General features: G+C 41.3%; 1 protein-coding gene across 4 annotated transcripts in view; it reads right to left on the reverse strand.

Moving 5' to 3' along the window:
- Window positions 1-14,585, reverse strand: part of LOC135093267 (GPI ethanolamine phosphate transferase 1-like) — a 293,072-nt gene that overhangs the window by 56,057 nt on the left and 222,430 nt on the right. Inside the window, exon 13 of one of the 4 annotated variants that reach the window (XM_063992368.1) lies at window positions 6,499-6,694. The exons of the other annotated variants lie outside the window; for them this stretch is intronic. Within the exon in view, the coding sequence (XP_063848438.1) occupies window positions 6,633-6,694 (62 nt within the window). The 3' untranslated portion in view covers window positions 6,499-6,632. Of the gene's footprint in view, window positions 1-6,498; window positions 6,695-14,585 lie in introns of those variants that run through there. 4 annotated transcript variants of the gene reach the window in all.

The following is a 14,585-nucleotide window of genomic DNA, read 5'->3' on the forward strand; positions in this document are numbered from 1 at the left end:
AGGAGTTCATGTCACAGGATGGTGGAAATACAGAAGTAGGCAGGGAGTTCCAGAGTTTACCAGAGAAAGGGAAGAATGATTGAGAATACTGGTTAACTCTTGCATTAGAGAGGTGGACAGAATAGGGGTGAGAGAAAGAAGAAAGTCTTGTGCAGTGAGGCCACAGGAGAGGAGGCATGCAGTTAGCAAGATCAGAAGAGCAGTTAGCATGAAAATAGCAGCAGAAGATAGCAAGAGATGCAACACTGCATTAATGAGAAAGAGCCAGTCAGTTAGAGGAGAGGAGTATATGAGAAGAAAAGCTTTTGATTACACCTTGTCTAGAAGAGTGGTATGAGTGGAACTGCCCCGACATGTGAAGCATACTCCATACATGGACAGATAAGGCCCCTCTACAGCTAGAAGGGTGAGAAAAACTGGCAGAGACATCTCAGAATGCCTAACTTCATAGAAGTTGTTTTAGCTAGAAATGAGATGTGAAATTTCCAGTTTAGATTATAAATAAAGGACATACCAATGATGTTTAGTGTAGAAAAAGGGACAGTTGAGTGTCATTGAAGAAGAGGGGATATATTTGTCTGGAAGGTTGGCTTGAGTTGATAGATGGAAGAATTTATTGAGGCAATACTAAGTTTGCTCTGCCTCAAACAGAAATTTTTGAGATATCAGAAATCAGGCATTCTGTGGCTTCCCTGCATGAAATGTTTACTTCCTGAAGGGTTGGATGTCAAGGAAAAGATGTGGAAAAGCGCAGGGTGGTATCATCAGCGTATGAGTGATAGGACAAGAAGTCTGGTTGACATCATTGATGAATAATAGGAAGAGAGTGAGTGACAGGACTTAGGCTGCCCAGCATATCTGTGACCACAAAAAACTGCAATAGTGGTGTTGTGCCATGCCAGCAGGATTTAGACGGCAACACCACTTTTAATAGATTTAGGAGAACAACAGTGACTGTCTACCACACCAACAATAGAACAAATTTTTAGTGAAGGGTGTGTGTGTAATTAAGTGCGTGTAGTTTTGCGTATAGGAAGAGAGTTATCTTTAGAGGGCAGGTTATGACTGCCCCCTTGTGTTGTGAGACACAAAGGGAAACGTTCAGTGAGGTCACAGCTGGGTTTAATGATAGGTTCACAGCAACCCCCTGATCTAGTGTTTTAGACCTCACTAGGAGTAATTATTGTTACAGCCTCCTCATAATCATAATCCTCATATATATATATATATATATATATATATATATATATATATATATATATATATATATATATATATATATATATATATATATATATATATATATATATATATATATATATATATATATATATATATATATATATATATATATATATATATATATATATATATATATATATATATATATATATATATATATATATATATATATATATATATATATATATATATATATATATATATTACATTTGACTTGTCAAGTAAACAAGCAGTGATCTAAGCTCCAGCAGAGAAAGATTTTGCTTGATCACAGCCATCACTTGGAGCCTAGAATGTGTTCCCAGGTAGGACCTGTGCTCAAGTAAAGTTGTCCTGTCTCCAGAAATAAAAAATAAGGGAAAATTTAAGTGGTAATAGACATAATAAAATGAGTAAAAGCTCCAGCAAGGCGGATGCCATAGGTGGGAGTGGAATGTTGCCAACAGGGTCACCATTCCCAGGATTTGAGGAAGACTACATGGAACTACTACATGGAACTACATGGAAAAATGCAAGGCGGCCGATGGTCACCCATGCGTCCCATACCACCCACCCCCAAGACTTACGGTTGTCAAAAAATATTTAAGAAATATGCATGTAAATGCTAGAAAAGTGTTATTAATCCACTATTTCCACTTAAAAATGAGCAATATATATACAGTGATATATTATAACATATAAGAAATAATAATGGCATTGGTAATGATGATAAAAAATCATCGTAATGAGATAAAGATGGTGGTGAAAATAAAAGTACTAAGAATATAAGTAGTAGTTGTAGTGGTAGTAGTGGTGGTGGTGGTGGTGGTGGTGGTGGTGGTGGTTGTAGTAGTAGTAGTAGTAGTGACACCTGTCCCTCATCAGGTCCAAAAATGGCTCAATTCTGGTTGACAGTACATTTTTCTTAACAGTGGCAGCAGATGAAAATCTCAAGAATTTGAGAATGGAAAGAAACCTATTCCTACTCATCACTTCCTTTGTGAAAACTCGTAGGCCTCCAAAAACTGCATTGTGTGACCAATACATATGCATATTGGGTAGTTGTACCACTCCTATGGCTATCAATAACCCAAAGAATACATGCATGTCATCTGTTGTTACTGGTTTCCACTTTAGCCTATGTACTTTTTTCTTTGTTGGATTTTCAGCAAAATAAACATCAGCTCTCTCATTAGCCCATGAACACAATTTAGAAATCACATAGCCATCTATAAAATGACTAAAAGCATCTCCAGAAGTATGGAAAGTAAGGGGTGGAATAGCCTGGGGCCCTTGGGCAGCACCATTGGTGAAGCCGGGTGGTGCATGTGGCTGTGCGTCAGCAAAGATGTCGACAAGAAACTTCCACCCACTGTCTTCAACTGGGTCAACATCCTGCCATAATTCACTATCACTAAGCTCCAGTTCACTGTCACTACTCTCATCTTCATCCTCACTTTCTGGCACATATGATGTATCAGAGTCTGAATCACCTCTGTCTGACATGGCTGTAAATTCCTAAAAACTATCACAAAATATAGCAAAAATAAGTTTCCAATAATGGCAAGGCAATGAGAAGACACTAAAGTACGTCCTTTTGTATCGATCGCCTTAGGCAAACTGGGCATGGAGAGGCACTTCCAGACAGTAATATTTTATGATGGACAGTCACGCCACAAATAAGCAAATTGATTGGCTGATGGGCGTGGCTTATTTTTATTCCCGGCAGTAGGCTATACCAGGCTCACAGATTGCCTACAGGATGAAAAACCACTCCGCAATATGTACGGGGTATCGCATGACGTATATGTATACGTCATGGTGTTTGGTACGGATAAAAAATAAGGGAAAATTTAAGTGGTAATAGACATAATAAAATGAGTAAAAGCTCCAGCAAGGCGGATGCCATAGGTGGGAGTGGAATGTTGCCAACAGGGTCACCATTCCCAGGATTTGAGGAAGACTACATGGAACTACTACATGGAACTACATGGAAAAATGCAAGGCGGCCGATGGTCACCCATGCGTCCCATACCACCCACCCCCAAGACTTACGGTTGTCAAAAAATATTTAAGAAATATGCATGTAAATGCTAGAAAAGTGTTATTAATCCACTATTTCCACTTAAAAATGAGCAATATATATACAGTGATATATTATAACATATAAGAAATAATAATGGCATTGGTAATGATGATAAAAAATCATCGTAATGAGATAAAGATGGTGGTGAAAATAAAAGTACTAAGAATATAAGTAGTAGTTGTAGTGGTAGTAGTGGTGGTGGTGGTGGTGGTGGTGGTGGTGGTTGTAGTAGTAGTAGTAGTAGTGACACCTGTCCCTCATCAGGTCCAAAAATGGCTCAATTCTGGTTGACAGTACATTTTTCTTAACAGTGGCAGCAGATGAAAATCTCAAGAATTTGAGAATGGAAAGAAACCTATTCCTACTCATCACTTCCTTTGTGAAAACTCGTAGGCCTCCAAAAACTGCATTGTGTGACCAATACATATGCATATTGGGTAGTTGTACCACTCCTATGGCTATCAATAACCCAAAGAATACATGCATGTCATCTGTTGTTACTGGTTTCCACTTTAGCCTATGTACTTTTTTCTTTGTTGGATTTTCAGCAAAATAAACATCAGCTCTCTCATTAGCCCATGAACACAATTTAGAAATCACATAGCCATCTATAAAATGACTAAAAGCATCTCCAGAAGTATGGAAAGTAAGGGGTGGAATAGCCTGGGGCCCTTGGGCAGCACCATTGGTGAAGCCGGGTGGTGCATGTGGCTGTGCGTCAGCAAAGATGTCGACAAGAAACTTCCACCCACTGTCTTCAACTGGGTCAACATCCTGCCATAATTCACTATCACTAAGCTCCAGTTCACTGTCACTACTCTCATCTTCATCCTCACTTTCTGGCACATATGATGTATCAGAGTCTGAATCACCTCTGTCTGACATGGCTGTAAATTCCTAAAAACTATCACAAAATATAGCAAAAATAAGTTTCCAATAATGGCAAGGCAATGAGAAGACACTAAAGTACGTCCTTTTGTATCGATCGCCTTAGGCAAACTGGGCATGGAGAGGCACTTCCAGACAGTAATATTTTATGATGGACAGTCACGCCACAAATAAGCAAATTGATTGGCTGATGGGCGTGGCTTATTTTTATTCCCGGCAGTAGGCTATACCAGGCTCACAGATTGCCTACAGGATGAAAAACCACTCCGCAATATGTACGGGGTATCGCATGACGTATATGTATACGTCATGGTGTTTGGTACGGATCATGTCCATGACGTAAAGGTGTATGTCATAGGGGTGAAGGGGTTAATGGTGGGGATGATCAGTGACCTCACTGAAAGAGTGAAAAAACTAGAAAAAAAAAGAAAAACATGACCTGGAAGAGGAAAACAAAGAACTGAAATCACTATGCACCGATATAAAAACAAAATTGAAGGAAAACAATTATATTGTTAAAAAACAGGAAAATGAAGTGATAGGGATGAAAAGTGAACATCAAATCTGGAGGAAGGAAAAAGAGGAAGAAAAAGTTAACTTTACAGAAATCATAGAAGTGCAAAAGAAGGAAGAGACAGCTTTAAGTGAAAAGTGATCAAACAGAAGGAATCAATGGTAAGAGACACAGTGGACAAAAAGAAATGTATTGTTATATATGGATTAAAAGAGGAAACAGAGCCAGTAAGATACAAGAGGGAAAAGAACAAAAAAAGGTAGCAGAGGAGGTTGTAAGAAACATAGAGAGAGAAGGTGAGGACTGGACAAGTGAAAATGAGGAAATACATAGACTGGGGAAGTATACAGAAGGAGGAGAGCGACCACTGAAAGTAAAATTTAGGGCACAAACAACAGCCATGAAAGTGATATCAAATGTGTGGAAACTGGACAAGACAGAGCAATACGGGAAAGTTTGGATAAAGAGGGACATGAATGAAGAGAGACTCGAGGTAAGTGATCTAATAAAAGAAGCAAAGGCAAAAAATGAGAACAGAACGGAGGAAGAGAAAAAAAAGGTTCTATTGGAAGGTAAAAGACAAGAGGCTCAGGAAGTGGTATCTGACAAAAAAAAAGAAAAAAAAAAGAAAAAAAAAGAGAAAATGTAAATAATGTATGGAAAAATATAAAGTGGACAGCGGAATATACAAATATAAATGGTTTGATATCAACACTGAGAATTGAATAATTATATTAAGATAAAGCAGCCTGACATCATGGGTATTACTGAAGTTAAACTAAATGAGACAACAGAAAATACAAGAATTGGTAATAGTAATTATAATGTGTGGATAAAACACAGAAATAATAAGAAAGGGGGAGGAGTCATGTTACTTATAAAGAAGAGTATAACATTGGACGAGGTTGAAATAGGAGAATTCAAACGAAAAGGAAGGGAGAAGGAAGAAGAGATTTTACATTGGCTTATAATAATAATAATAATAATAATAATAATAATAATAATAATAATAATAATAATAATAATAATAATAAACGGTTTATTCTTTAGGCAGTCAACAAACTGAAAATGTACATTGGGGGTGGGGAAATACTTGACATTAATCCTAAAGGTAAGTCAAATCTAGAAGTCAAATCTAGAAGGGACTATTGATTGATGGCTCGCACCATGGTGGGAATCGCACTGAGTCTGTATTGGTCCGCACGTGGCGCCTTTAGGGGCGTTATCTTGTTGTGGTGTCTGGTGGCACGGGCGGGGCGAGGCGCGTCAGGCGGCAGCATGTTTCTGAGACGTGGATGATTCAGAAGTCCCCTACCAAACTTCTCCAGAGCCTCACAGTACCTGGTGGATAGTCTGGACAGCCTCAGGGTGTTCAGGGCATCTTCATAGGTGGTGTATGCAGGGCCAAGGATGACCCTACACGCCCTTTTCTGCACACTCTCCAACTGTAGCTGTTGAGTTTGTGTGAGGGAGGAGGACCACGCTGGGGAGGCGTACATGAGTTTGGGGAGGATGAAAGTAAGATACACCCCCCTTAACTCATCTGTCAGTGTCCCCAGCGACCTGAGTCTGCGCAGCATGTACAGCCTGTAGGTAGCTGATCTTATGGTGCTGGCGACATGCTGCTTCCAGGTCAGCTGGTCGTCCACCGTGACTCCGAGGAGCTTGGCACATCGGACCACCTGGAGGGGATGAGGGCCCACTGAGAGCTGGGGAGGGGGCACTGGTACAGAGGAGGTACAGAAATGCATCACCACAGTTTTGTTGTGGTTGATGGTCATCCTGCTCTCCTCCATCCACGTCTGCAGCCGCTCCAGAATCGCTTGCAGTGGCGAGTAGTCCGGGTTCTTGGTGGAAACTGGGACGCCCACGGTGCAGTCGTCCACATACTTCCAGCGATGGGGGGTGTCAGTGAGGGCGTCGTTAATGAGGAGGAGGAAGCATAGAGGACCCATCTTGGTCCCCTGGGGGACCCCACAAGTCAGCTGTTGGAAAGTAGAGACAGAGCCCTGATAGCGAACGGCCTGACGCCTCCCTGTGAGGAAGTCGGCTAGCCACGCTATCAGGTTAGGAGGGAGACCCAGACTCACTGCCTTGCTGATGACAACAGTGTGATCAACAAGATCAAAAGCCTTTTTGAAGTCCACAAAAGCAACAGCTAGAGAGGTGTTTCGCTTGTCCAGGTGGCTGTGGATGAATTCAAGGAAGCTGGTCAGGTAATGGGAGGTGGAGGTGGCTTTAATATTTTCAAACTGTCTGATATCCACGGTATTACAGATTTTGGTGTAGGCCCAGTCATATACAAAATCTTCACAAATAAGGCTAGGGATGGGGGTGATAGAGACTGGCCTGAGGTCATTGAGTGACTGTGGACTGGAGGTTTTGGGGATGGGGGTGACGTAAGATGTCTTCCAGTCCGCGGGGCAAGAGTGTTGGGAGAGTGAAGCGTTTATTATGGAGCATAGCTGTGTTGCTAGCTCTACCGCAAATTCCTTGTAAATTTTTATAGGAAGGTCAGTGGGTGTGGTGGATCTTGGTTTGAATTTGAGTATTCTCTTAAAAACATCCACCGCCTGGACACTGGGGGGATGAGAGGGGGCCGGAAGATAGGCAGAAAGCAGAGTGGTGTGGAGGGGAGGAAAGGTTTGACAGATAGCAGCAAAGTGATCGTTCATCTCCTGAGCCGCGAGAGTAGCAGGAAGGTGTGAGGTGCAAGGAAGGGATGAAGTGTGCTTTTGTAGGCCACACAAAGCTTTGATCTTAGCGTACCACTGTCTGTTGTTGGTCAGCTTGAGGTGGTGTATCTTGTCTGGTAATAGTTTGCCTTTGCAGCCTTAATCTCCCTGATCACTCTGTTTCTTAGTTTCCTGTAAAGGACTGGGCAGGAGTGGAACACCCAGGTCCGCTGACGCATGAGTCTTTTAATGCGGGGTGTCATCCAGGGAGCATCAGACGGGTGCGTTGTGACGCTCTTGGCTGGGAAGTAGCGGTGGAAGGCTTCTGTGGTGGTGGCGACGTAATTCTGCCATTTTAAGTGGACGTCCTCCACATCCAGCACCTCGGTCCACGGGTGTTGTGTCACCCACTGCCCAAACTCCCTCATGGCTGAGTCAGGCATGGGGCGGTGGGTCCTGGTGACAGCTGACCGGGGGGTCGAGGTGGTGGGTGTGGGTGTCCACAGTATGGGGAGGTGGGTGCTCCGTCCCATGGGAGGCAGCGGTTTGGGGGGCGAGTACTGCTGGCCCAGGTCTGTCAGTATAAGGTCGAGGATGGCTTGCTGGTGGGTGGGGAAGTCCACGACCTGGGTGAGGTGTAGCTGGTGTAGGATATTGTTGATATCTAATCTGTTAAAGTCCCCACAGATGACCAGTTTGGCGGCAGGATACTTCACCCTCAGGGCATCAGCAGTGTCGATGATGTGAGCGGTGAGTAACTGTGCTGTGGTGGCTCGTGGGGGGTGGTACACGACGCACACGATGATGGAGGCCGTGTTGCTGGGATGGCAGGGGGGCGTGACTCTTACCCACAGGGCCTCTACACCGGCCGGAATATCGACAGGGAGGTGTGAGGGGCTGAGGGTAGAGCGGCAGAAAACGGCCACTCCTCCCCCCCTGCATCCAGACCTCAGGTGATGGTAGAGCTGGTAGTCCTGCATTAAGCAAACCTCAGGAACAATCTGCCACGCCTCAGTAACCACCACAATGTCTGCACAAGTAGAACTCACCGTCACGATTAATTCGTCCATCTTGTTGGCTAAAGATGTTGCATTGAATAAGAGGAGGGAGGGTAAACTGTACCAAATCCGAGGTACTTCAATGTGCCTGTATTCCTTCTTCCCCACCCTGCGGTCAACTCTGGCACTTGAGGTCACAACCTTGATGGGACGCACTTGTTTCCCTCCCCTCGACCCGCGGTTCCGAAATAGTTTCAGGGTCTTAAGGCACTTTATCACGTTGTGCGGCGGGTAACCTGATCCTCGCCTGCGACGTAGGAGGTAGTTGCGTTCGTACGTTTGCACTGGGGCACACATTGTTCTTTATGTGTCACCACTCACTCGCTAAATGCGTTCACAAGTACAGGAATTCCACCAGGGCGAGCCTAAAACTAAAAGCTAAGAGTTGAAAACAGAAAATAAAAAACAAAACTAAGGTCGCTATCACTAGGGACAGGGGAAGGCCAACAAGCTGGCCGAAGCTGCCCGAGAGCGCCAAGGGTCACACGTCCTGCCCGTGTGAGGTCAGAAGAGTGTGTCACCCCAAAGACGAATGCATGGACACAAGAGGATTATAAATTATTGTTAAGAGATACTAGTAACTGTTTGGAGAGAATACTGGCAGAAAGTAATAATATAACACTTATGGGTGACTTTAATTGCAAGGAGGTATGCTGGGAAGAGTGGACTACAGACAGAGAAGAGTCATTGGGATATATGCTTCTAGATTTAATAATGACAAATACTATGACCAAGTGGATTGGAGAAAATACAAGATTTGGGGGTAATGAAGAGGCATCAAGGCTAAACTTGTTGTTTACAATGGAAATGGACATCATTGAAGGAATAAATTATCAGTGCCCACTAGGTAAAAGTGACCATCTGTTAACTGAATTCAGTCTAGGCAGTGGTCCAATAGAAAATAGGAATGAAATTTACAAGAATGGAAGATATAATTACAGGAAAGCAGATTTGATCAGGTTGAGGGAATATTTTGCAGAGACTAAATGGAAACAACTGTTCATGACAAGTAATACACAGGAGAAGTGGGACATATTCATGGAAATTTATAATGAAGGGATCAATAGATATGTACCAAAGATCAAAATAAAGGAAGTCAAAAAGTAAAAAGACTGGTTTAATACAAGATGTATAACAGCAAGAAAAGAAAAAGAAGCAGCATTGAATTGATGGAGAAAAGAAGGAGGAAATGAAAGTGGGAAGAATTCAAGAAGGCAAGAAACAAATATATTAGAATTCTGAGAGAAGAAGAAAGGAATTATGAGAAAGATATAGTTAACAGATTCAAAGATGAGCTGAAGTTATTCTTCAGATATGTGAATGTGAAGGTGAAAAACAGGCACACAATAGATAAATTAATGAAAGATGACATTACATACAAAGATATATGGTTACAAGTGGAATTAATGAACAAGTGCTTCCAGTCAATATTCACCAAAGAGAGAAAATTTGAAGGAGAAAGAGCATGGCACAGAGGCAATGTGATGAGAGAGATACAGGTGGACATAAGTGAAATTAAGAAGATTATGAAAGATTTGGATGTAAGTAAGGCTTAAGGACCAGATGGAGTGTCCAACTGGATACTTAAGGAATGTTGTGAACAACTGGCAGAAAGTATACACAATACCATAGTATGTTCTTTTAACCCTTTCCTTCCGGCGCTTAAATTATTTTCCTGTTTTGTATGACGGCTAAAAATGGTAAACCTAGAAATTGTCAGAAAATTGTTTGAATACTAATAATTATTTTCTCTTTGTTATTCTGAATACAATGATATACTTTGTAGCTCGATGTGACCTCTCAAAGTTGAGTTTATGCCTTATAAAGGATTCCTCCTCCTCCCGCTGTGTGATCCGTCATCCAGAAACAGCCCGGAGAGCGATGACGCCGCGTGCACACACACACTCTCTCTCTCTCTCTCTCTCTCTCTCTCTCTCATCTTGGAGGGGAAATTGTACACTTCCAATGAGAGAGAGAGAGAGAGAGAGAGAGAGAGAGAGAGAGAGAGAGAGAGAGAGAGAGAGAGAGAGAGATTTCATCCCTTTTCATATCAAGTTTCAGGCAAATAACATTATCTCTCTCTCTCTCTCTCTGACAAGTTACCTTCAACCAATTTATTATAAAATCGAAGATAATGAAAAAATTACCATGAAAGAATGATAGGTATCATCTCTCTGTTCTGATAAAACAGGTGGATCCTGTAAATCATTTTCCGAATCCTCACTAACGTCTTCGCTTTCTTCATCTTCTTCTAAATATTCACTGTCACTGTCTTCAAACTCAGAAGCACTGCTAAATACATATGTTGTGTCCTGCTCCATGGTGAGTTATGATCTGAGATCCTTGGCTCTTATCAGGATGTCTCTTCACACTTATCATGGTGCTTTCCACCCGGTGAGTGCTTTCCACCCGGTGGGTCGCTGGGGTTGCCAAGCATCGTCCGGAGAAAAGGAAAATAGCTTAGTTACCGCTAAATTTCCAGAGCTAGTGACAACACTACATGTGGAAACATGCCAGACACTTCCACTCACACCATCTGACTCGAGAAACCGCGCTTGGACCTCAAAATTGAGGCGCGAAAATTCTTGATTACCGGTATGATCGCCGTCGCTACGGACGCATTTTTGCAATCGTATATATATGATTGCCGGAAGGAAAGGGTTAAGGAAGGAAAAATCCCTCTAGACTGGAAGGGAGCCAATATTGTGCCCATTTTTAGAGGTGGTAATAAAGAAAACCCATTGAATTACAGACCAGTGTCCCTAACAAGTGTGGTGGCAAAAATAGCAGAAAGAATAGTTAAAAACATAAGGATGGAATATTTAGAAGAAACACATACATTGATTGACTGACAATTTGGTTTCAGGAGTGGAAGATCTTGTGTCATGAATTTAGTAAGCTTTTATAGTCGAGCAATTGATATAATTCAAGGGAGAGAGAGAGGGTTGCACAGACTGTGTTTATTTAGACCTAAAAAAAGCATTTGATAAGGTACCACACCAGAGACTGCTATGCAAAATTCAAAATATAAGAGGTTTGCAAGGCAACACACTGAATTGGATTACAGACTTCTTGAGGGACAGAGAAATGAGAACAGTAATAAAGGGAGAAAAATCTGAATGGTGTAGAGTTACAAGTGGAGTACCACAGAGGACAGTCTTAGCCCCCGTAATGTTTCTGGTGTATGTCAATGATATGGTGGATGAGGTTGACAGTTATATGAGTCTGTTTGCAGACGATGTGAAATTATTGAAAAGAGTGGAAAACAATATGGATTGTGATATATTACAGAAAGATCTAAATAAGATATATAAATGGAGTAAGAAATGGGAAATGGAATTCAATGCAAAGAAATGCAGGGTGATGGAATTAGGAAAAAGCAAAAGAAGACTGACAAGTTCCTACACCAAGGCAGAAGTGGAAATTAAGAAAAACAAAGAAGAAAAAGATCTGAGAATTACAATAAGTGATAATTCATCACCCAAAAAACATGTAAACAAAATAGTTGGGGAAACCTATGAGTTACTAAGAAAGATGAAAGGGGCATTTGCTTACATGGATGAAGAGATGATGAAAAAGTTGATGGAATATGTGATTCAACCAAAACTGGAATATGCTACAATTGTTTGGTCACCCCATAATAAAAAGGAAATAAGGAAAATAGAAAGGATCCAAAGAGCTGCAACCAAATTGGTACCAAGTTTGAGATATTTAACCTATGACGAAAGACTAAGGAGACTGAAGCTTCCATTATTACAAGAGAGAAGAGAAAGAAGAGACCTGATTGCTGTATACTGAACTTTAAAGGGTAAGGATTAAGTTGACAAAGAAGACTTATTTGTGTGAGACTCAAGAGATACAAGGGGACATGGAGTGAAATTGAGGAAAACAGCAAGTAGAAGAGATATCAGGAAATATGGTTTCCCAAATAGAAGCACAGAAATATGGAACAACTTTGATGAAACAGTGGTACAAGCATCAAATATTGATGAATTTAAAGTTAAGCTGGATGCTTATAGATATGGAGACAGGACAGCACAAGCATAGCTCTTTTCCTGTAAAACACAACTAGGTAAAGACACACACAAACACACACACACACACAAACACAGTGGAACCTCAGTTCATGAACACCCCATTGGTTTAAGAACTAGCTGTGTGAACAAATTTTAGCTTGGTTCATGAATGATGCTTTAGTATACGAACACACACTACCCACAATCCATGAAACTTTGTACTCAGTTGTGCACTGGCACGCTTGGCGTAAATATTACTCATGAAAGTGCTGTGTTAAAAAATATTAAACTTTTTTTTGTTTCCCTTTCTGTGCTACTTTAGCCTCCATTATGCCACCTGAGAAGGAGAAACATGTTAGTGATAGTAGCAGTAGTAGCCTAAGTGTATTACTATTGAAGTAAAGAAGGAAATTATTGGAGGAATAAATGAAGATAGGGAAGGTGAAGTTATCACAAAAGAGATTAGTGGGCAGCTGTATGTTTGCACATGTGGGTGAATCACTCTCTCTCTCTCTCTCTCTCTCTCTCTCTCTCTCTCTCTCTCTCTCTCTCTCTCTCTCTCTCTCTCTCTTGCCACGTAGAAAAAATAAGTAATAGACACACATACACTACCTACATCCATCAGTAATTAAGCATCAGTATGTACAGTAAAATCCCTCTTATCCGGCATCAACGGGACCGTTGACATGCCGGATACTTGAATAGAAGTGAAATTATGTCCACAATCACCACCCTACACTCACGCATCTTACCATAACAAAGATCAGCTGATCTTAATCAGCAGCTGATCTGATCAGCTGCTTAAGTGTAAGCACAACACGCTTCCTCTTTTCTACAACTTTAGGCATGATGAAGGCGTCAGGTGATAAACAGTGCACACGCAAGACTGAGTCACTGAGTAAACACAGTGCAGTGGGCCGTGGGTGGCGCAAAGCAGTGCGCTCTGGTGGCGAGGGGACAAAGTATACCTTGTGTGGGAATTTTAATTGATTTTATGAGTACACATTGATTTTTTATTGATTTTAAGGCTCGGGGGAAAAATGTGCCGGATACTTGAAGCTGCCGGATACTCGAATGCCGGATGGGAGGGATTTTACTGTATTGATATTTGACACTGATAAGACAACCTTCCCAGAACACACACACACACACACACACACACACACACACACACACACACACACACACACACACACACACACACACACACACACACACACACACAGACAGAGAGAGAGAGAGAGAGAGAGAGAGAGAGAGAGAGAGAGAGAGAGAGAGAGAGAGAGAGAGAGAGAGAGAGAGAGAGAGAGAGAGAGAGAGAGAGAGAGAGAGAGAGAGAGAGAGAACCTTACCTTATGGGTGACATGATACTACTGAGTAGTGACAGGTTCGAGTTTCCTGCTGAATGCAAGACTCAAATATGCCAGGCATATGACCCAGGTTAAAATGAGACGTCTCTCTCTCTCTCTCTCTCTCTCTCTCTCTCTTTCCTTTTCAGGTTATAAATGCCTTTGTTCATATAATTAATGAAGATGGCTATTGGAGGGCATAAGACATGTTAGGAGTGGGTGTAGCCAAAGTCCAGCAGGTGTAGCCCCAAGTTATGAGATGCTCTCTCTCTCTCTCTCTCTCTCTCTCTCTCTCTCTCTCTCTCTCTCTCTCATTCACATTTTTTCTTTTGTTGTGTTACCATTTGGAATTATTGTGTACCCACACAAATAAATGTAGTGCTTCCACATCAGCTTCTCTATTCCTTCTGAAGTACACCCCATGCAAAAGAGAGCTTAACTGACTGATTAGTGTGTGCTCAGTGTGCTCAGCCAATTCCAGGTAAAATAGTGAGGTCATGTATGAAGGGAGTGACTCACCTGGAAGTAACAAGTGTTTTTTATATATATACATGTATATATATATATATATATATATATATATATATATATATATATATATATATATATATATATATATATATATATATATATATATATATATATATATATATATATATATATATATATATATATAAATAGTCAATGGCAAGACTTTCACACCCACCCCTTAAGTAAGATTTAGTGCTCTGTATTTTCTCAGTTTTCTTGCTGCATTTCTGTCTTAACCTATTCAATA

This window comes from Scylla paramamosain, chromosome 42 (genome assembly GCF_035594125.1).
Source record: "Scylla paramamosain isolate STU-SP2022 chromosome 42, ASM3559412v1, whole genome shotgun sequence".
NCBI lineage: Eukaryota > Metazoa > Arthropoda > Malacostraca > Decapoda > Portunidae > Scylla > Scylla paramamosain.